Below are 25232 nucleotides of genomic sequence, written 5' to 3'. Positions count from 1 at the left end.
CAATGGAAAATAAGGTTTCAAAACTGGTTGACAACCGGATCGTTAAGTAAATTGTAAGTCCTATCTAAAAGCTATATATCTATACCGGTGAATGTACTGTGATGTATGATCCTCTGATATAAAAATACAACAATACGAGGGGTAATTTACCTTCATGTGACGTCCTTTGGCATTTGGTATTGGAGTACTTTGTCTTGTCTTTTTAAATTCAATACCAGTAGGTGTCCTGATAACTGAATATGTAGCATTATGATGCCCTGAAAAAGCAAGACATATTTAGCTTGACATTTTAATTCAGTTTCTACTGAACTAGCCTGGAAAAAAGGTTTACTCCAATAAGTAAGATAAAAAGAAGAGAATGTATGTTGTTCAAGGCTTATACATTTAGCTGGTGGTGTTACATCTTAAACATGTTACAAAGTATGTCGAACTCTTTGCCCAGCAAAGTTAGCTAACAAATATCAATAAAAGATTTGTTCCTCTGCCTTTTTTGTTTTTGCTGTGCATGTATTGATACTGTGTTATGGATGGATGCCCCACTTTGATTTCTTATCTATTATATGTACTATCAAGTAAACTAAATTCATAAAGTCTTGAAATGTGTTAGGATTATTTCAAACATATATATCCTTAGTTTTTATCAAAGTTTATAACATGTTTAACTCAATAGCTAACACAGCATAACCTCAAAGGGAAAATATTTTAATGACACTACCTATTTGGTGTAGTTTCAACCAACTTAGATATCATAATTGTTCAGAATTACCTTCATTTCCAAACTCTTCTGTTTTGTAACTCCATTTAGTGCTGGATTGTTCATTCTTAAAAATAAAATGTATAAAAATTTATTTCAATCTTATACTTTTAAAAGCTAAGTATTTTCATTTTTAGTGATAGGCCAAGGATATGTCATTTTTGGAATCATGTTTTTCACAGGAAAAGATCGTCAAGTTTGCACGCCTTTATGATGTCATTTACCATATAGAAGGTGCATGTGTTTGTGATACTCTGTATCCCCACTCTATTAAGTTTCCAGCACTTTCAGAATCATCATTCTGTAGGGTTGTGAAGAATTAATGTATTACATTTTTATGGCATCAACATTGTTAGTTAAATTTCCCAAATTTTTCTTTCATTTTGGATGTTTTTTTTCACATGAAAATTGCTCAAAGACATAAGATGCTTGTCATTTTGAAATTCTATAAATTATAATTTGCTTGGCCTGTTTGGTCTGCCATTAAGATTAATGGCGCTTAAAGGAATGTAAACAAAGCAATGGAGACTGGAAGAGGGATTTTCTTAAGTTCTTGAATGTTTTTGGGCATTCAGAAGTCAGGTTAGAAATAGCCATTAGAAAATCTGCATTTTTTTACAATACTTACAAATAACAATGAAAACATACCTATAGAATTTTGTTTTTTTTTATTTAGAAGAGTAGAAAAAACTTATTTTGCACTTATTTTGCACTTATTTTGTACGCTGGTATTAGTGGGTGACATCATTGCTGAGTTTTCCTGTGTGACAACTACAATAACAAAGTATGAACGAACCGACATGATGACCAATTATAGACTAAGGTAGGATATAGATACAGAAAGCAGTGTCTATTCAAAACAGGAGATTTACATTTAATTTGTTTGCACTCAATTTTCGCTGATTTTATACATTTTTCAGCCATCAGTGAACCAAAATACACTTATATCCTGATAAATGATTTTTCTATATTTTCATGTGCCTAAATACTTGTAAAATACAATTCTCTAGTTCAGGGAAACAATGTGCATGTGAAAGATCGATCATGATTTTGCGTTATCTACTAATTAGATACAAGATTTGATGAACTGGGGGCATTATCAGTTTATTGTTTTATCAGATTGGCATCGTTATTACTGTAGTCAGATTAATGAATACTTTATTTGCAAGAAGCATATGTATATACATGCTATGGCAAACAAAAATATATACAATATATGACAAACAAAAGACAGCAGAGAACAGTAGTTACAGAGTATACAATAATATTATGACAATATATGTGATATAATTTTCCAAGCTGCATTTAAATATTTACATAGTTTTACTGTCAGAGATTTAGAATGATTTTGCAATAAATTATCTAACTTGTGCCGATTTGGCCAAGAACAGTAGAATAAAGGTAAACATTTTATATGCACACCACAGATCTATACTCTGGACATGATAAAACAAAATGGTATTCATCCTCCAAAACATTCATATAGCAATATATACAAATTATATTTTCTCTTTGAGTATTTAGATAACGACCAACTTCAACATTTAATCTAATTGTGCAGCTAAGCAATTTTGTTAATATAGATACATTACAATGAAAATCTAAGTATATTTCAATATCAAATACTAGTTTATATCGCGATCGTTTATAAATACAAAGTTTGTTACATTTTTCTAAAGCTGAAGATTACACTGACATATTAAAATAGACTATTTTGACCGTTATGTTAATTAATCTTAATTACAAAAGGAACAATTTGATATGTCACCTGACTTTGAGTGTCACCTTCAATCAAAAAATGTACCGATTCATGCTGTGATGTTCACTTATCAGATCGTCTATATATTCAAGAAGGCACGGTGCTATTTCATTACCATATCTTAGGCACTGATCTTAAGTCATAAAAATAAAAGTCAATCAACACCTAGGCCATATGGCATGTATGGTATCATAAAGTTTTACCTTAAACTATTAATCTCACCAGGCGACAGTTGGACACAATTAATATACCCTTAATAATTATAATCATGTTCTGATAGTTAGGTACCGTTAAAATATATGTTCAAAATGCTAGCCCTGGTTGCATGCATGTATTAAATTTACATAAAGTTATATAGTGCTTACCAATTCAAATGCATCAGATATCGACAATTTTTGAAAGGAGGGGGATCAGGGTCGTTCAGCATTTTATTTTGACATATTGTGAAGAATACATAATATTGTATACATAATATCTAATTAATTTCAATGAGATTTTAAACAGAATAAAAGATATTTTTTTTTTGTATCTTCATAAAGTAAATTTTCACACATATATATATATATAATGTAGAGAGTCTTATAACAACAACACTTTAGGGACTGCTGCAGAAATTTATTGATCGACATGTTTCGGTGCCGTCATCAGGATAAAAACAATACATAAAATCATGCTGAAGTACAAAATCGGGTTGTTAAAATTTAAACCTCACAATGTTACAATGGTAAGTAATGTTATTAATAGCAACTGAAAGTGAAAGTGAAAGTTCATTGTAAGTATGTAAATAAACTATAAAAAGAAATTAAAATAAAATGTTTTTGTTGTGAAAATGTTTGTTAAAATTATTCTGCCAACATGTGTTTGTCCTCTTGCATGTGGAAAGAATAATACAATAAGTTGTCAGGCTGTGTATAGACTGTATAGGTTGTGTGTTCTGTTAACTTTCTTCCCCAAAATAGACGACATTTTATCAGCAATTCCGTACCATTTCGACTGGCTTCCCTTGGCCAGAGGTACTGCTTCCAATCGCGTCAGGAATGCTGTAAAATGTTTCGGTTGCCAAGAGTAAAGGACAAAGTATAAATATCACTAGTCTATGTTGAATTTTAACTATATGCTTGTTCATCAAACTATCGGGAATGGCCAGTAATCTGTAAAAGGGGTTGTATCTCGAGGGTTGTATGTTTGATTAACATATTTTCGGGAGCATCAGATTGAATTTGAAGAATACGAAATCGGGTGCATTTAATTTCAAATGAATTCTGTTAGACAGAAATAATTTCCTATCACTGTTCTTTTCCTCCTTAAGGCTCGTTTTGGGTTAAGATGGTCCGTTATTATCTATTTCTTTTCTTGTGGTTGATGGCAGCATTCTCGGAAGGTTCCTGTGGGTGCCTCAATAAAATATAACTTGGCATTTTATTACATACTTATAATGAACAGTTCTGTCGTATATTTATTTTTGTGTCAGAAAATACACATTAATAGGTAGATGAATGATACTAAATGTGAAAAAAATATTGTTATATTACAATTAATTTAGAAAAAAAGACCCCCCCCCAGACAAAAGTAAATAACACAACAACACTGAATGTCGTCTTGTCCAAAGCAAGGAGGTCTTTACAATTTATGAGTGAAATAACTGCCTATTGAAGAACCCCATATATTCAATTTTTGTTGAAATCAAACAAAGTTTAATTTTGGACCCTGATTTGGACCAACTTGAAAACTGGGCCCATAATCAAAAATCTTAGAACATGTTTAGATTCAGCATATATATCAAAGAACCCCAAGAATTCAATTTTTGTTAAAATCAAACTAACTTTAATTTTGGACCCTTTGGACCTTAATGTAGACTAATTTGAAAACAGGACCAAAAATTAAGAATCTAAATACACGGTTAGATTTGGCATATCAAAGAACCCCAATAATTCATTTTTTGATGAAATCAAACAAAGTTTTATTTTGGACCCTTTTGGACCCTAATTCCTAAACTGTTGGGACCAAACTCCCAAAATGAATCCCAGCCTTTCTATTGTGGTCATAAACCTTGTGTTAAAATTTCATAGATTTCTATTTACTTATACTAAAGTAGTTGTGCGAAAACCAAGAAAAATGCTTATTTGGACCCTTTTTGGCCCTAGTTCCTAAACTGTTGGGACCAAAACTCCCAAAATCAATCCAAACCTTCCTTTTGTGGTCATAAACCTTATGTTAAAATTTCATAGATTTCTGTTTACTTATACTTAAGTAATTGTGCGAAAATCAAGAAAAATGTTTATTTGGGCCCTTTTTGGCCCCTAGTTCCTAAACTGTTGGGATCAAAACTCCCAAAATCAATCCCAACCTTACTTTTATGTTCATAAACCTTATGTTAAAATTTCATAGATTTCTATTCACTTAGACTAAAGTCATAGTGCGAAAACCAAATGTCTTTGGACGCCGACAACGACGCCAACGCCAACGTCATACCAATATAGAGGGGGGATAGGACTTTTATCGGGACTCCCGGATCGGGTGTTTTTAAGTTCAGGATTTAGGGATTAACCCCTTTGAGGTTCCGGGAATTCTTTTTTTCAAATTTTCGTATTCGGGATTTAACTTTATTTAAATCGTGACCTCGGGATTTCGAGTTTTTAAGCCCCTAAACCCCCCCCCCCCCCCAATATACGGCAAAATAATTTTCAATTTTTGCGTTTGTATTAAAATAACATTTATAAAGCCATGACGGTTATTTTTTATTGAATACATCACATATCATTCATGATATCGACTATGTGTTATGACCAGCAACAACTTTTCAAAAAACTCTGTTTTACGTGACAATCATATGGTTTAAATTGTTTATCTATATCCGCCCGACACAAGCTAAAGAGAATAATTTATGTAGTGTCACCGTTGTATGATTATGATAAACTATTTTGGCAATTTATAATAATGCCATTACAGCAGCATGTTTCTGGAAATTATTCTCAATGGCAAAAGATGATATTTCTGCACTTAAACTTCCTCAAAGTTCTTAACGCTTCCAGGGACTTGAAGGCCCTTGTTCCTTCTTTATCAAACATTTCGTTTTTCGTTATTTGCAAGCTGTAATTTTCAAGTTTCTTTAAAATTTCTTTACTATTTTCTCCCGTAATTTTCAAACACTGTGTCTCAAAATTTTTCACAATATTTTTTATTTTACTTTTATATTAAACATAAACATGAACAAAAACAAAACAGGTTACACTCAATGACTTCACAGGTAAACGGGAAAGCCGCGGGCATCCTAATAAACATCAAATATTGATGTGTACCATATTATATGACTTTGCCCCCAGTTCATCCAAATCTCGCATATTCTCGCATGAATTTTAATTAAACGCTTGACCCACTCAGAATTCTAGGTCGCGAACAAGCTTTCCCTGAACTAGAGTACTATCATGATTATCAACGATCACAACCTTTTCTTTATAATTGTAATTCTTGGTCTAGATATTCCACTTTTTTTATCATTTATTACATTCTACTTTCATTCTCGGCAAGCTAAAATAAAAAACAATGATTTTCTAGACTCAGACTCAGGTCGTTGTTGTATGCAAATCTCCTGTTTTTAATATATAATGGACACTGCGTTCTGTCTCTATTTTGCACCAAAAAAAGCCAAATAGCAAAATCAACAAGCAGGCACGGATCCAGAGGGGGGTTTCCGGGGTTGGAACCCCCCCCCCCCATTTTTTTGGACGATCAATGTATTTGAATGGGGACATGTAATTGGAACCCCCCTTTGTCCTGGGTTAGGAACCCCCCCTTTTTAAAATGGCTGGATCCGCCCCTGACAAGGAAATGGAAATTAGGAAATATTGAGTATTATCACAGGTGTTTGAAATCATATCAATAACGGGGTAAAAATATACCAAACTCGACTATCACAGTAAAGCTTCTCTCGAAGAGAGGGACAATCTACTTTTTGTCCTATCAAATTTATGACTCTGTGGTCTGTGAGTTTTGGCTATGACTTTCTGTCCGTTTCTCGGGGGGGCCACTTCCTATGTAATGACTGGTAGGGATGAGCCGCTGGAATAGGTCACTATTTCATGCTTCATGATATATGAAAAGGGTGAGAAATTCAGATTAAATATATCAATAGGTTGATATTATCACTTGCTGGATTATATCATAAGTATCTGAAACTAATCAAATGTTCGTATTTATTTTTGATGCGGTTAAACCACAGTCGTAAATGCATCAGCTATTTGTCAAACCAATTAAACTCTATTTATTCAATCTGAGGTTAGTTATAGATGCAATAAATCCAATCATTTTGACATTTCCACCTAATTAACATTGAAAGGTTTGTATACATAAAACATTTTAAAAAAAATTCCATAGCATAGTGTCAGCGTCCTTCAAGAGGGAACGGCAAATCAGTTTTTAATTAATGTTAAACTCAGTAAAAGTGATACTATCTGAAGTATTACTACATTTATCTGACAAAACATATGTTATTGTCTTTTGAAATTGAAATTTCTTCATAATTAAAGATATAAAAGGGGCAAATAGCATTGGCAAATAGAGGAGTGAAGAATTTATTGGAAAAGCAAGGTGTGATTATTGCGACTGCGTTGCTTCTAAACAAGAACGTAAAATGAGCGGGACCGCAAAATTTTTTGTAAATACTAATGTACAAGAAGATGAAAAATGTCCAAATATATCTATAGGTCTGTTTTTTGTTCATTAATATATGACAAGGTATATATTTTTGATAAACAAAATATATGAAAAGGGTGGGGTACTTGATGTCTCAGCTGCTCACCCCTACCAAAAAAAGTTTGAAGTGGCCCCCCCGAGGTCCGTTTATCCGCGGATACAGACGGGCCGGTCCCGTAGCCTAGGCCTCGGCCCGGTATTCTATTGTATTGATCGAAAATCGTGCACCATATGCTTATGTTGAATCTTTTGAATATATGAAAGTATACGAACAGGATCAACCTTTTTCAAAAGTACAAAGTTTCCCTATGGAAATATTCCCTTTTTTCCCAAATTCAGTTGGATTTTTCTGTCGGCTGCAACTGGGGCCGATATGTGGAGGGAAGAGAAACACGTGTGCATCATACAGAATATAATAACTCGTAACTAACTAACTAATCTTATTCAGTATAAAATCCAGTACAAAAGGATCATCACTAAAAACATGAAAACATAGAACTTTTTTTAGAACAAGACAAAATTATATTATAAAAATAGAATGTTTATTCACCAAATCGGTCATATAGTGGGGTCTATAGTGGGTCTCAACCTGAAACAATGGTGTAACATCACAACTTAGAAAGGCAAACTATAAAATATCACTTTAACTCAATCAACAGACATATTAAAACAACCAAACGAACGGATACATTTGATCTATATTCCTATATGACACAATGTAAATACAAATCAATAAAATAAAGGGTGACATCACACAGACAACCACTGGCAACCTCGAATAAAATGCCGCCAATTACAATAATGTATACTTTCAATTGACCAGAAAATTTTAAACACAAAAAAATATTCAGAAAAAAGGAAGTTAACAAAATTGTAGTTAAATCACTGTATACAATAAAGTATTTATTATTATTATCATTATATTATACTCCTATATGGATACCGTTTATTTCTCTTCCTTCTTACCTCTTTTTCATAATGAAGTTTAGCTGCTAAAAGTGAAACAAAACCCTTCTTTGCAGTTAGTACATCAGTATGTTCATTAGCTGGATGGTACACTCGCATTATCTCTCCATGTGGTGTTATGTCGAAAGAAAACCTAGTTAAATGGAAATATAGCAAACACAATTTCCAATACATTAAGCTTTACGTTGCAACACATTGGTTGAAACCGTGTTTTTTAAGTTCTTCATACATTTTGGAAGGCATCAATTAATGTCGGGCATGGGCACGGGAATCAAATGAGTCAATGGCCATTTTAATGTTTTGTGATTTCAAACGGGTGTCTCATGTGGAGCAGGATCTGCTTATTCTTCCGGAGCACCTGTTTTTGGTGGGTTTGTGTTGCTTAGCAGTGGCGGATCCAGAAATTTTCATAAGTGGGGCCCACTGACTGACCTAAAAAGGGCCCGCTCCAGTCACGCTTCAGTGATTCCCTATATAAGCAACCAAATTTTTTCCCAAAAAGGGGGACCCTGGCCCCCTCCCTAAATCCGCCTCTGCTTAGTCTTTTCGTTTTTAGTTTTCTATGTTGTGTATAGTGTTCTATTATTTGTCTGTTTGTCTTTTTTTTTTAGCCATAGCGTCTACTGCGTTTCACTGTCCCTCTGGTATCTTTCACGCCTCTTTAATAGCTTTTCTTCAATATTGTCCTCAATCAAAAGCATCTTGATTAGTGGGAAAAGACGTAAATATAGTTAGTTTGCATCATTAACCATATAATTATTAATCATGCTTCTTGCACTTCACTTGTATGTTTATGTTTTAAAATTATCTGTTCAATTAATATTCCAAATCTATTGTAATGTGTTGAACCGCGCCATATTTGTTTGCCTGTTCTAAATAAGTCTAGAGCATTTAAATCATGGATTATCGGTGGTTGCTGTCTGTCATACTTGGATGCCATGGGTTATTTCATTTCTTTTAAGTCAATAATCGGTTGTCATGTTGGGACCTTTTATAGCTGCATTACTATACGATATCGATGGCGTTCATAGTTCATGGTCATATGCTGGTCTACATCGTTTTTAGGATCCACGTCATCTAAGAACTCTTATGTGTATGTGAATCTCATTGACAATCATAGTACATCTCCTTATTTCTAAACTGTGAATATATACATTTTAAACAGTTTAAGATTCCAATGTTTTCTGCAATACTGATGAAAAAAATCTTCCGGAAATTGTGCAGATATCGAATCTAATGACCGTCGGTAAATTTCTTTAGGATTTACAATGAAATGTGTCTATACTCGACAAACATTGCATATCAACATAAGAAAGGAAACAATTCTTATCACCATTTCCCCCTGAAAAAGGTTTATTAAATATAAACAGAACATAATCATGACTTACCATTTAGAAAAATCAAGGTCACCATTGTTATTACCTGCGAAAAAAGTGTGTTTTATGATCAGTTCATCTTTTTCTATGTACAAATGTACTTGCATTTTTTTAGTAAGAACTTGTTTTAATTGTATACAACTAAAGCAATAGTGTGATATAATTTTTACTTGAATTGAACAGATGGCTGAAAAATGTCACAGTTTAACGCAGATTGTCACAAAAACGTACGTTTTGTTACTACCATGTAATATAAGGTCAAGGGTTAATATTATAAAAAAAAAAAACGCATTCAAGTCAGAGAAACAACTCTTAGCGTGCAAAACATAAAATATTGTTAAAAGTCGCGTAATTGTTTAATGTCTTACATTCATTTGTATTCAAATTTGAAATAAAAAAAACACATGAATAAATTCAATAGCCAATGGAATTAAAATGCGCCTTGGAATGTTACCCGACAATATAAGAACATTCTCATTGCGTACCATTGCAAAGGCGGAAAGGTATTGAAGATAATTGGTTGTATTGACAAGTAATAGAGGCTTATACATTCAGTGTACATATGATGATACATACTACTAGAGCAGGAATTACACAAAAAGACAGAGTTATATATTCCTCGGCTAGACACGTAAATGGCTCTACAACTTTTTTACAAATCCCACGAGCCTGCTTTATGTGTTTATACTACTTTGCCGTTATTTACAGTGATAACTTGATTACCAGACAAAATATTTATTTGATAAGATAGGACTGTATTTTTGTTTATTTGATTATCTTGTTAAAACAAATTATTAATGGTTATGCTATTATATTGGTCAAAAATTTGTGCTTATGTGATTACTTGGATACCCCCAATAATACCGAATGCAAAATAAGTTTTAATTCATACAATTGAAGAATAAAGATGTTTTAATATAATAATAGTAAATATTGATATCCTGACTGAGGACATAAGAAGATATTCAACGGAAAACTATTTCCTTGGAGTTTGGCTATACCTTTGGTAACTTCCACCTCGATCAACAATATACAACTCTTTCAAGTACGTTATAAAAACACTTAATGTTGAACTTTATCTGGTAAAATCGTGTATATCTGTCACTCTCAAAGTAAATATATACATGTTATAAATAAATTCTGATATTTATGTATTGGTCCATCAATTAAAAATCCAGTCTTGTAAGGGGAATTTAATTTTCTGGGGAGGAGTTTTTTTTTGCGGATTGACTATATAAACACAGAGCATTTTCATAACAAGTTTCTATGCATGCTTATTTATTTCGCGAATTTTTTCTTTACTCCTGAGTTGCAGAATATTCATTTGCTAACTGTCTTATTCAAGATTATTTATTTTTAGCTCTCATCTGTCCAGGATATTCATTTTCAAAATACACTCACCTAAGAAAATGAAATGATCGTCCCCTAATGATTTTTGAGTTAAACAGCCAATTTAATATTTTCTGTCATTATGGTTAACTCAAAATCTGCAACAAATCTATTTTTATCTTCTATATACACGGCAAACTTACGAGCTGACTTGTGTTCTCCTGGCTTGAAAGAGAATGAATAAATCTTCAGAAGAATTTCCTGAAATTCATGTCCGTCTTGTATTGCTGTAAAACTGATCTGTAAGAAATAGGAGTGCATATATATAGGTCTATTACAGATGTCACGAACCTTCGATTTTAAATTAAAGCTTTCCACAATTTCAAAGTAATTATTGTCTGATTAAAAAAAAATGCAATGGAATAAATGAAAAGAATAATTGATGATTGATTGTTAGTGTTTTTTGCCACTTCAGCACTATGGGCCATATCATAGCGGGCAGTTTTTACAGGGGAAGGAAGCCGGATGGCCCGTGGAGAATCACCGACATATGCAAAAGTTAATCAAACTTGTACAGTCTTCTCCCAATTTCGGCTGGAAACTCAAAGAAAACAAATCAATCTTTTGAGTTTGGCAAATTGCAACTGATTATTACAGTGCGTTTTGTAGTGAGCTTTAACACCGCAGTCACAAGTTACGGAGAGGATTGAGCGCTCACAAACATATTTTACCTAGCCACATTTGTTATGTGCCTATCCAAAAAACAGGAAGCTTGTAGTTCAGTGAATGTATGGTTGTCGTTTTCGTAAATTGTTTTGAACTTCGGTAAATTTCATTGGAAATCATACCACATCTTCTTATTTTTATAATATTTACATTTCAGTGATGAAGGTAGGCAACGGTCACAGGAAAGATGTCCATTTTTTTCTCCGAGTGTTATGAAGACATTTGAAAATTAACGTAACTTTAAAAAATTGCCCCCCCCCAAACCCCCTCCACCCCAAAAATAAAAGTGCAAAAATATTAAATTGACATGAAGCTCCTGAGTCAGTGATATAAAACTTAATTGCAAAGCTTGACCCAAAACAGAAATATTTAAGATTTGAGATTTTTCCTTCATTGTTTGATGATCGACCATCCTTCTACTGAATGAACAGTGGATTGACATACTATATTACAACAACTTGGCACGAGGTAGAGGGAAAATACAGGCAAAGTACTCATCAATAAAATAAAACTTAAGTAGATAGAAAATAAGTTTAAGCTTCAAGATGAGCAAAAAAAACATATTAAACTATTGTACGTACCTTTGCATTTGTTCGAAAAGTATCTAGTTCTTCAATAACGGAATCCGAATTATAATGATAAAGGTATTCATAACCGCTTCGAAATTTTATAAAATTTCCGAAAGTCTGAGTAACAAATAAACAGAGGAAAATGGACCGAAAACGATCCATCGTCTCCTCTACAAATGTCTCTGAATGATTTTGTACGGTTCCGAGAAACGACTTATTAAGTTTAATATAAGTAACAGGAAGGTCACTTTTAAAGTAAATGAACCATTATAAATCTATGTACTGTACCCAGACATTTAAATATCTACCCACCATATATATGCAACTAAATATTTTGTACCTTTAATGAAATTATCAAAATTATTTACTGAAAGTTTTAGACTGGAGTTTAAATCTCAATTGTATATTTGTAGCAGTTAGACATTAAAATATATGTTATGAGAAATCATACAAGTTTGCAATGTTTAAGATAATTGTGTTTACATTTATATTAAATTATCATTTTTCGTGAGCAAATAACATTTTTTTATGTCCTGCGATGGGAAAACATATCGCTTCGTTTATGGGATTCGCTAATTCGTTGAATCTTATTAAATTTTTTTTCGCCGGAACTAACATTAAAACTTTTTTTTATATAGAATAAGTGAAAAAATGAAATTGAGAAATAAAAAAATATTCTCATTTTCACAACGGTCCTTTTAATTTTCACTATTTCTTTTTTAAAACTTTTTTTTTTAAAGTTTTCTTCAATTATGTGATGTACGTGAAACTTATTCAGGTCTCAAATTTTAAAATGCACACATGTACCTCAAATACAAAAATAAAAGGTTTTTTTTTTTTATTAAATTTTCTTGATGGACAAGCAGAAAATACCATGAAATCATTTGTTATATTACATAAAAAAATCTTACTTGGTATTACCAAATCTAAGACACACACATAATGTACAACTTGCCAAAAAGTCAACAATGCTGTCAGAGTTATGCTTGAAAGGAGAATTTACGTATACTTAAACCTTCTTTCTGATTTAAACAATTCAGAACGGTATATTATTTTTTTTTCTATTCTTTATAATGATGATTTTTACAGATTCAAGGTAAGCCTTAACTTTATATTCGAACGCGATTTTTAACTTAATAAAGTATTAAAAAAGTGGGGATTACGATCGAGATTGAAAGGGTGGAGATTTCATATTATAGTGGTACCAATTCATGTGCCTGTCCAAAGTCGTTGAACTCGTAAGTGATAGTCTTATGTTATATCTTGATGATCGTCTGGCTATCATTTTGTGTTTTTTTCCCCTCGATATAGCTCGTTGATAGTTGCTGTAGTTTATTTATTCATTTTATTTTTTAGCACACCAGGTCGTCGGTTAGTATGTTTTTTCCCTATCATATGACGTCCGCCTTCCGTTAAATTTTAGACATCTGTTACACCACAGTCCTTAGTACTATATTATTTGAAACAAATGTTGACATATTAAGTTAGGGAGAACATCATATATTCGAATCTGAATCAGAAGTTCGAATTGGGCTTTGTATACACTCGTTTTCCTTTGCTACTTCACTATAATGGAATTCTAGTCGACTGTCATACAGGTGAGAGGTTAAGCTAGCTGTTTAATCCACCATTTTCTATATGAATAAATGCCTGTATCAAGTGAGGAATATGACACAGTTTGTTACATGAATTGGCTCATCTGATGGGGACGAAACACAAAAAATAACTAACAGAGGACAAAAGACATGTAATGAAAACTACCAAGTTTAGAATACTAACAGTTACTAAAAGGTAGATAAAAGCAAATTACAACTAATAAATTAATAAATAGTGTTTTCAAAGATTCAAAACCTATCAGTATACATCCAACAGATTTAGTTAAAAGAAAACTGACCATGGACAATGCCACAGTAACAAGTGTAGACAGATTGGGTGATATTTTAATTTTCGTTTTTATAACCTATATCGGAGTTAACATAAGTTGAGAGCCTAAGATTGGACCCTTTCATTTGAAAAGGGGTAGATTTTAAATATTTTTTTATCTTTAATTCCAAAATCATAAACTCAATATTTTTTCTAAATGTGTCATTAAGGCTTATTACAGCCCCTGAGTTAGACTCGGGACGATAAAAGGTTTGGTATATGTTGGTCTACTATTGATATGTTGCCCTAAGATTATGTTGGTTGCGTATGTCGCGTTTTTTCATTGACATACATGTATTCTCCACAATTCCTTTATTCGTAATTATTGTAACTGAATGTGATTACCAAGAGGATTTAAATGTTACAAGAGCGACAGGGTACCAAAGGTGTTCCGATTTTTTTTCAACAAGCCGCTACATAAACTAGCGAAAACGGGTAGCAATTCCTGTAACTAGAAACGCCAGTGTTGCATTACAATCACAATTTTTTTTCGCTTTATAAAAAGGGTATATTTTTAATTGCTCCTACGTGCAGAAATGGAAGATATTTTCTATACTTTGTGAAATGTTAAATTGATTTTCTGGGTGTTTTAAACCTTATTTGATAAGTCTTCGATAAAAGTAATTCCAACCATGTATCTTCTAATCAGAAGCCGTACATGATTCTATCCTAAACACCATCTTTGGTTGGTTGTGGTTTTGGTAGGGGGAGTGGCGTAAATGTAAACTATTAAGGGTAAAATGAAAACAAATATTTGCGCTCTTGTAATCTTAAGTATCGTTGATGAAACGGCAGGAGTTATTACATATTAGATGTAATACAAAATATGAATAAACCATGTGTCCTATATACAAATATTTCTGTTTTCATGAATAGGGTTAATTAACACTATGATTGGTTAATAAAATTATCTATCTATCTATCTATCTACAACTAACAAACCATTATTGCCTTATTAGTTTATAATTGTTTATTTTGTTTATAATGTTATAAATAATTAAAAACCAATTCTTCAGAGAACAATTGAAGGTCTTTCCACCTCGATAATAAGAATGAAATTTAAAAAACGATGTTAGAAAATGTCACTCCTTGTTGATGTTATTTGGTTCTTCAAATTGATATAAAAAATAAGACTAATAGGTATATGCAGAAGACTTGAAATTATTTTTAGCAAAGGTAAAAATCTAGAATGTCAAATTGACCTTTGACCTTGACCTCAATTTCAAGGTCATAGGTCAGGGATCTCAAATCAAAAGACCCCAGGTCAATCATTTGTATGGTTGTGAAGAAATACTGATTTCAAATACATAAGGGGAGAAAACTCCTATAAGGGTTAACCAAAACACTTCGACTGAAATAGATTGAAGTTGCGCCTTTTTGTAAACAGCAATTTGGCAAACAAATCATATAATTTACTGTAACAGTTTCTTTTGAATAACGATAACAAGCAAAATTCAAAATTTATAACATGACCTTGACCTTTGACCTTGATCTCAATTTCAAGGTCATAGGTCAGTGAACACAAAACGGAAGACCGGAGGTCAATCACTTGTATGGTTGTGGAGAAAAACTGATTTGAAATACATAAGGGGAGAAAACTCCTATAAGGGTTAACCAAAACACTTTGACTGAAATAGGTTGAAGTTGCGCCTTATTGTAAACAGTTATTTAGCAAACACATCATATCATTTACTGTCACAGTTTCTGTGGTATAACGATAACAAGCAAAATTCAAAATTTAGAACATGACCTTGACCTTTGACCTTGACCTCAATTAACTTCAAATGGACCAAGGACTTCATATCAAAAGACTGTAGGCCTCTACGACTTATAACGTATGAATTGATCCAACAAATCGCCTATCTTATATTTTCAAAGGGAAATAACTCCCTTAAAATGTCTTCCGATCACTAAAGTCAAAATAATTCAAATCATTCTCAAGAGTAGACGACCAATTTGGTGAAAACAGTTTGCTAAAATCTTTTACGGTTTTAGAGATATAGCGATAACAAGAAAAAGGGGACGCAGGGAGATAACTCCTATAAGAATAAGTGTTCGGTCACACAGGGTGAGTTTCGAAACCGCCATTACTGTACAACATCATTGGCCAAAAAATCCATTCTATATGTTGTAAGACAAAAAAGCATCTCAGACGGCAGAAGAAAAAAAAAAAAAAAAAAAAAATAATCAGAAGAAAAACAAAAGGTCTTTCCACGAAAAGTGGAAAGACCTAATAACAATGTAATTAATCTGCACTGCTCAAAGGTACCTTGATTTGTCAATACAGTTATCAGTTTCAGGTTATCGCTTATTTGTCATTCCAGAGCATTGTTTCATAGCCAATTACATATAATGTATTGGGTTATGTTCATTGTTAAAGGCTGCACGATGACCTACAATCTGTGAGCCTACAATTCAAATGTTCGTCCTATAATCTCTGGTGATTAATTGTTCTCATATTACATCTTATTTTTACATTTTGTTTAATGATCTCTGATGTAAAAACAAATATTAGTTTGTTTCAATGATTACCAACAGATAATGTTAATTGATTTTTATAAAAGATATATGACATTAAATTGAATGATTATATAGGATGGCATAGGGTAAAATCATTTCCATAACCATAATATAAAGTTGTTATTATTTATATACAAAGTTAAATGATTATTCCTTTTTTCAGACAACGTTTTCAAATAGTATGCAGATTATTATTAAATTAAAATTATTATAGTTATTTTAAATCTCCCCTTTTGCCTAAATAAATCATTGATGATTTTATTAAGTTCAGATCAGAAAATAGATTCCAGTTGCTGCGAGAAGTACTACTCTTAGACCAGTATACATAGATGTGTATGTTAGCGTTTTGTTGACTTAATAAGACAATAGACAATATTTATTAGCACAAACACATTTCCATTAAATGGTTATGGCATACAAAATTAAGACAATAAACTGACAATAGTTAAATTGATTATAATTATATTAAGAGTGACAGTGGTATTCAAGCAATCGCCATCCATCTTTACACTTTGTTTTTATGTTTTGCTGTTTCACCACTCTCATTGGTTAGGGGAATGGTTGAGCTCATAAAAATATCTGTCAACGCCAGATTAAATATGCGCCTGCCCCCGTCAGCAGCCTGTAGTTCTGTGGTTGTCGTTAGTACATTTCTGTCATATTTAATTGTTTTTCATATGTCATTGAGGGGTACGATATAGATGGTATGCGGTCTGGGTTTTGTTCATTGTTCAAGGACGTACAGTGACCTATACTGCTAACTTCTACTTCAATTTTTAATGGCCGTAGAGAGTTGTATACGATATCCTCTTTTTATATAAGTGATATGAGAAGGAAGACACAAATTGGACAATAAATGATAAAGGTCGCTTAAAGCAAGGAACAGGCACATGTACACTTTTATTTTTGTGAACTCTAGATGAATTGTAAACTTAAATGATGCAACACACCAGTAGTTTCGATATAACACACTGGTCCAAAGTTTAACTTTTAAATTGAATCATCGGTACAAGGACATTATACCTCATTTATCCCTTGATATAGATTGCCGTAGCTGTGTTTTGCACAATTTTGAGTATAAATGCCCTTCAACTATGTATTTGATTTGGCTTTACCAATGTTTTGATTCGAACTTAAGTTTCTTTCATGTGCAACTTTATTAAAAAAATATCTTATAATGATTCTGGTACTCTATTTTTGCATTCGTACGTGTGTTATTCTCCTAAAATGTGTCTATTGCTACAAAGTGTATTGTAACAATTATATATGGTCAAAGTTACGCTGGCATCTTCATGATACTATTTTACTAATATATATATGACGAGTTTTTATTCGATTCGTCGTGTTGTAGAAAAAAAGACTAGACCCATTGGTGGCCTTCGGCTGTTGTCTGCTCTATGGTCGGGTTGTTGTCGCTTTGACACATTCACCATTTCCTTTCTCAATTTTATATATTATCTTCACAAACTAACCCTCAACGAAACGTAGTTATCATGACAAAATTCATCACAATGTTGACATTTTCTCTACATAGCAATCATACCAAATATCATTATTCATATTGAAATTATACCAACAGTTTTCATTATATTTTATTTCTTTTAAGATGAGCTCAGATTTTTGTCTTTCTTTATTAATTTTAGATGCTTATGATTGTATTGGCTTTTTAAGTCCTGTGCATATCAAGTAAGTAAACATAGCTTATTTATTTTCATTATGTTTCCCTTTTCCATCTTTAGATGCGATGTATTCAACCTTAAAGTTTGTTTGACACTCAGTATCTATACTACTAAAATAACGAGGTCCTATTTGTTAGCCGGAGTGTCTTAAAAACGACGAATCAAAGAATTCAACTTTATATATATGTACAACTCATATAGGACAAAGTTGTTGTTGAATAATTACACCATTGCAGGCCCTTTTGTTTTCCACTCAATTAAATAAAGTATACAGGGGTTGACCCTTAAAGAGGGGCGAAAGATACCAGAGGAACAGTCAAACTCATAGATCGAAAATAAACTTACAACGCTATGGCAAAATTAAAAGAAAATGACAAACAGAGAAATAGAATTACACAAGACATAACATAGAAGATAAAAGAGTAAGCTACAAGAACCCCACCAAAACTGGTTGTGATCTGAGGTGCTCCAGGAGGGTAAGCAGATCCTGCTCCACATGTGGCATCCGTCGTGTTGCTCATGATGTTACAAACCTGGTAAAAAGTCTGATTCGGTAGGTCACATAAGTGAAATTATTTTTTGAATGATTTCGTGAGAGAACATCATCTATATGGCGGACAGAAAAGTTAAGGATATTGCTAACTTCTTATCTGTCTTAAGAAGTTCCTACATGTATTAAGTCAGTCTAATTAAAATAAAGAAACAAGTCGTCAAAAATATGCTTATGTAATAACATGAGCAACACGACGGGTGCCAGATGTGAGCAGGATCTGCTTGCCCTTCCAGAGCACCTGAGATCACCCCCAGTTTTTGGTGGGGTTCGTGTTGCTCAGTCTTTAGTTTTCTATTTTATGTCTTGTGTACTATTATTTGTCTGCTTGTCTATTTCATTTTTAGCCATGTCGTTGTCAGTTTATTTCCGATTTATGAGTTTGACTGTTCCTCTGATATCCTTCGACCCTCTTTTATGTAAAGTGTAGAACAGTCCAATGTTTTTTTTTATACTATTGCAAGATGAAATAGTATTAGATTGTATGTACTCTAAAAGATCTTTGGAATTTTTAGTATCCACATCTGATTCACGTCACCTCCAGAATAAACAGTTTCACAATAACTTTGAAGCCCGGCTTTGATTGCTGATAAACTAGATGTTAATTATATAGAAAGATGTTTTGTGCAGCACTTGGAAGACCCAGCAATATACCGTAGTTTGTAAGGACACTTATGTAGTTGTGGTATCAAATACAGTGATGGAAGATCCAGTTCTTCATCTTTGGTTGAAATTCCAAAGGAACATAGATCAGACCTATGATTATCCAGGATAAGTGTCGTAATTCATTTATCAAGCAGTGCATGTAATGAAATTCACACACAAAAACGAAGTTGTTTGGGGCTTATCTGCGGGGACAACCACACATTTGTCATTGAGGTAGGACTTATTTCAATCATTACTGAATTTCTGTGTCAGAGATGAAAACGTATAAACTAATTGTTGTAGCCATTCTATCGTTGTATTGTGTCTGTACTTCCAATAAGCAACACAACGACAACAGCAACAAGATATGCCTACCATTTCTAAGCACCAACTATGACTCCTGATTTTGTATTGGTTTCGTGTTGCTTAGCCTTTAGATTTCATTTGTTGGTTGGTAGACTTGTTTGTTTTATCGTAGTTTTTGGTTTTTGCCCTGATTTCGCCGGTCTATTTTGGTATCTTCCGCCTCTATTTTTAAGGATGTACTTAGGTCAGGTTTTGGAATTTGTGTCAAATATTCGGACTCCTTAGTGTTTTTCCATACAATACAATGTAAAATATTTTGCCCCATAACACCCATTTATTTTTTCATATAAGATTTAATAGCTCATGAAAGGTCATTTACCAAAATTTTAGAAGATTCTTAAGGATGTACTTAGGTGAGGTTTAGGAAATTGTTGTCAAATGTTCGAACTCCTTGGTATTTTCCCATCAATACAGGGTAAAATATTTTGCCCCATAACACCCATTGGTCTTTGTATAAAAGACTTCAATAGCTCATAAAAGGCAATTTTCCAAAATTTAAGCAATTTCTTAATTTTTGTTCTTTCGATTTGAGACCCAAATAATACCAATGCAAATGTAAGGTAAAAGTCCGAGTTAGCCTTTTCCATCTTTTTGAAAAAAACTCAAATATCTCGAAAAGGAGGTCCATGACCTATCAATATTTTTAGCTTATTTTGTTCCTTAACTGGTGCTCTTTCAAAATGAAGTATCAATTTTGATTTCTTGATTTTTTAAATTTCACCTAAGTACATCCTCAATCTAAATTTACAGCTATTTGTGACGGGCTGACTGTCAAAGATAGAGCGTGCAGGGTTATATTGAAAAATGATGCTGTTTACTACAGAGGAGGTTTTAGAAAAAATCATGGCGGAGGTACATGTGAATCACCAGAACACTGTATCAATTGTCAGGATGGATTTTATGCCAATAAGGGCTCTTGCACAAGTAGGTCATTTGTCAAATAGAAAGTTACCATTAGTTTTCTCGTCTTAACTTTATTCCTATAATGTTGTTTCTAGTACATCTTTGAGAAGGTAGTGTATTCATTTTGTGTCGTATTCCTGTGCATGGAAGCGGCTAATATTGTATGGGGAAAAATAAGGTTTTTAGCTCACCTGGCCTAAAAGGCCAAGTGAGCTTTTCTCATCACTTGGCGTCCGGCGTCCGTCGTCCGTCGTCCGTCGTCCGTCGTCCGTCGTCCGTCGTCCGTCGTCCGCCGTCCGTCGTCGTCGTCCGTCGTCGTCGTTAACTTTTACAAAAATCTTCTCCTCTGAAACTACTGGGCCAAATTAAACCAAACTTGGCCACAATCATCATTGGGGTATATAGTTTAAAAATGTGTCCGGTGACCCGGCCAACCATCCAAGATGGCCGCCATGGCTAAAAATAGAACATAGGGGTAAAATGCAGTTTTTGGCTTATAACTCAAAAACCAAAGCATTTAGAGCAAATCTGACATGGGGTAGAAATGTTAAACAGGTGAAGATCTATCTGCCCTGAAATTTTCAGATGAATCGGATAACCGGTTGTTGGGTTGCTGCCCCTGAATTAGTAATTTTAAGGAATTTTTGCTGTTTTTGGTTATTATCTTGAATATTATTATAGATAGAGATAAACTATAAACAGCAATAATGTTCAGCAAAGTAAGATTTACAAATAAGTCAACATGACTGAAATGGTCAGTTGACCCCTTTAGGAGTTATTGCCCTTTATAGTCAATTTTTAACCATTTTTCGTAAATCTTAGTAATCTTTTACAAAAAACTTCTCCTCTGAAACTACTTGGCCAAATTAATCCAAACTTGGCCACAATCATCATTTGGGTTAGTAGTTTGAAAAATGTGTCCGGTGACCCGGCCATCTAACCAAGATGGTCGCCATGGCTAAAAATAGAACATGGGGTAAAATGCAGTTTTTGGCTTATAACTCAAAACCCAATGCATTTAGAGCAAATCTGACATGGGGTAAAATTGTTTATCAGGTCAACATTTATCTGCTCTGAAATTTTTAGATGAATCGGACAACCCGTTGTTGGGTTGCTGACCCTGAATTGTTAGTTTTAAGGAAATTTTGCTGTTTTTGGTCATTATCTTGAATATTATTATTGATAGAGATAAACTGTAAACAACAATAATGTTCAGCAAAGTAAGATTTACAAATAAGTCAACATGACCGAAATGGTCAATTGACCCCCTTAGGAGTTATTGTTCTTTACAGTCAATTTTTAACAATTTTCATAAAATTTGTAAATTTTTACTAACATTTTCCACTGAAACTAATGGGCCAAGTTTATTATAGATAGAGATAGTTTTAAGCAGCAAGAATGTTCAGTAAAGTAAGATGTACAAACACATCACCATCACCAAAACACAATTTTGTCATGAATCCATCTGCTTCCTTTAATATTCACATAGACCAAGGTGAGCGACACAGGCTCTTTAGAGCCTCTAGTTTTAAAGAACAAAGTGTAAATATACATATTTCATTAAAATATAATTTTTTTCATTTATTCTACAGTGGAATTAATAATGTTCCGCTCAATAAGTGAGTCCCTTATTGTACAGCTTCGATAAACGGGTTCGTGATTTTGTCGAGGCGTTGAAGATCCATTGCTGGCGTTTGGCTATTTTCTATTTTGAAGGGTTGTTGTTTATATTTGACAAATTCCCTGTTTCCATAATCAATTATATAAGCCAGGTGAACTCAAGTTGTTAATTTCTGTGTCAGTTTGGTCTCTTGTGGAGAGTTGTCTCATTGGCAATCATACCACATTTTCTGTTTTATATTTTCACATCACTTGGCGTCTGTCGTCTGTTAACTTATGCAAAAATCTCCTCCTCTAAAATTACAAATCCAAATTTGACCAAACTTGGACACAATCATAATCTGGGTATTTAGCTTACAAATGTGTCCGATAACCCCGCTTGTTTATCAAAATGAAAAAAAAAAACTATAAATAATAGAACATATGGGTAAAATGCAACTTTTGTCGATAACTTGAAAAGCGCTTTGAATAGATAAAATGTGATAGGGGTATAAATGTTAAGAATGTGAGCTCAACCAACTGTCCATTTACGACAAAACTGCCAGACAACGTCTTATAGGAGTTATTGCACTTCTACGGAAGCGTATTAGCGCCACACATTTTTTTTTATTTTTCTTTCTATGTTTGCGTTATAGCGCAAACCTTTGAAACCTTTGCGTTTAACGCAAACATTTGCGTTATAACGCAAACATTTGTTTTATCTTATTTCCTATTCAAGATCCAAAGGAAACCGTAGTTATTAAAGGAGGAGGCTGTATATATTAAAATTTATCACCTTTGTAGTAATTGCAAAGTAAAATGCTTGAATAATTAGATCAAATCAATGACTAATAATGAGCAGAATAATATAAGAAGATGTGGTATGAGCGCCAATAAGAAAACTCTCCATCTAAGTCACTATTCGTAAAAGTAAACCATCATAGGCCGAATTACGGTCTTCAACACGGAGCATTGGCTCACACTGAACAACAAACTATAAAGGTCCCCAAAAACGATATCCCTGTTTCTACTAGTATATATATTACAAAGAAAATTGAGTAAATTGAGGTTATACATGTACCTAAGAAAAAAATCAACCCTGGTAATATAGCTATAACCGAATATAAATATACTTCCAAAGTAAGCTCTCGTTTGAGAACTGTGTAAAGTAGGTTAGATTCAAACAAGCTACCCTTTGGCAATAAATGTATAGAATGAAGATGTTTTATTAATAAAATTATGTTCTCTCTATTCAAATTGCTACCCAAGCATCTTAAAAATACTTCATTATATTGAAATGTAATTCAAAGACTTTCTATCAAAGAATCTTGATCATATTCTGAGATTTAAAAAAAATGTTTCCTTATTAATAATTCATTTTAAACATAAGATCATTTTGTCTATTTGACTTGGAGGTTGGTTTCACAATTGTATGACATTATTTTTGATCTTTCAATTTTAATATGACTATATACTAAACTATATATATTTTCTTGTTAAATTATATACTTTTTTGATGCACAAATCAGTCTTAATTTATGTATAATTGCACTTCAATTATTCCATTATTCCTATGCATATTTATTATAATGATTTAGCCTTGTTTGTATGTTTCTTTTTTTATCTACTAGTAAATCACATCCGAAATGAATGACAGACGGACATATATACAAAACTTAATGAATAATTGAAATCAAGATATTTGCGTTATAACGCAAAGGTTTGCGTTATAACAAAGGTTTGCGTTATAACAAAGGTTTGCGTTATAACAAAGGTTTGAACGCAAACATAGGAAGAAAAATAAACAAAAAATGTGTGGCGCTAATACGCTTCCGTCCACTTCAATGTAAACTTATATCATTTTTTTTTATGTCTGTCTATTATTTCTAAAAAAATATGATAGATACAGAAATTTTGTTAAAGTGACAAGATCTATAAATAAGTCAACATGGGTAAAATCAACTCCTTATTTGAGTTATTGCTTTTTAATGACGATTTTAACCAATGGTTTGCATTTTTTAGTTTTATTTTGATACATATAATAGGTAGATAAAAATTCTATTGAGAAAAAATTACCAGAAAGAAAAGATTGACAAATAAGCCATCATGGCTGAAATCTTTCTATTTATAAATGGAGTTATATATCTTTTTGACATCAACTTATAATTTCTTTCTATAATTGGTAAAACTAGGAAAAATGAAATAATGAATTGGAAACTTTACTTTTTTGCCCCAACTACAAGGTTACAATTAAAGTTGCAGTTAACTAAATATATGATGAAAACGTATGGTGACATATGTCATGAAGTAAAAGAATATTTTGTTTGATGAAAAGAATCATATAGCTGAGTAATAGTGTCCAAGCTTACCGGAATTGAAAAAAAAATGTATTCAATTGAACTTACTTAACTTTGTAAAGAACAGAACTACAACGATGTTCAAAATTAAAGGTAAATTGTAACAATTTTTCAAAAGTTGTTTGCTTTATATTAGTGTTGTATAATAGAAAAATGCAATTATAAAAAAAAACATATTGCTTTTACCTTATTTCATGAACGATTGAGAAGTATTGCAGAATCAGATTCAGATTCAATATTTTGTTAAAGTCTCACCACTTGTATAACATTATTCATTTCTATACACCTATATTGCAAAACATCTTAGTAACAAACTCGATAGACAGATTATTGCTGTATCTACATAAATAAGAAGATGTCGAATATTTGCCATGGAGACAACCTTCCACCAGAGACCAAAATACATAGACATTGACAACTAAAGGTCACTGCTGCACATTCAACATTGAGAAAATCATTACCGCATAGTCAGCTGTATATAAAACACGCCGAAATGATTAATGTAAAACAATTCAAACG

At 32.6% G+C, this 25232-nt stretch overlaps 1 protein-coding gene across 1 annotated transcript in view; it reads right to left on the bottom strand.

The window, feature by feature from the left end:
• Positions 1 to 12318, bottom strand: part of LOC143062603 (uncharacterized) — a 142496-nt gene extending 130178 nt beyond the window's left edge. The window contains exons 1-6 of the mRNA XM_076234267.1: positions 12184 to 12318; positions 11080 to 11176; positions 9560 to 9593; positions 8172 to 8304; positions 767 to 821; positions 151 to 257 (exon numbers count right to left, since the gene is read on the bottom strand). Of these exons, the coding sequence (XP_076090382.1) occupies positions 151 to 257; positions 767 to 821; positions 8172 to 8270 (261 nt within the window). The 5' untranslated portion in view covers positions 8271 to 8304; positions 9560 to 9593; positions 11080 to 11176; positions 12184 to 12318. The remainder of the gene's footprint in view (positions 1 to 150; positions 258 to 766; positions 822 to 8171; positions 8305 to 9559; positions 9594 to 11079; positions 11177 to 12183) is intronic.
• Between the last annotated feature and the right edge of the window lie 12914 nt (positions 12319 to 25232).

The sequence above is a fragment of the Mytilus galloprovincialis genome, chromosome 2, assembly GCF_965363235.1.
Source record: "Mytilus galloprovincialis chromosome 2, xbMytGall1.hap1.1, whole genome shotgun sequence".
Lineage (NCBI taxonomy): Eukaryota > Metazoa > Mollusca > Bivalvia > Mytilida > Mytilidae > Mytilus > Mytilus galloprovincialis.
This window is presented reverse-complemented; position numbering and strand designations above follow the sequence as displayed.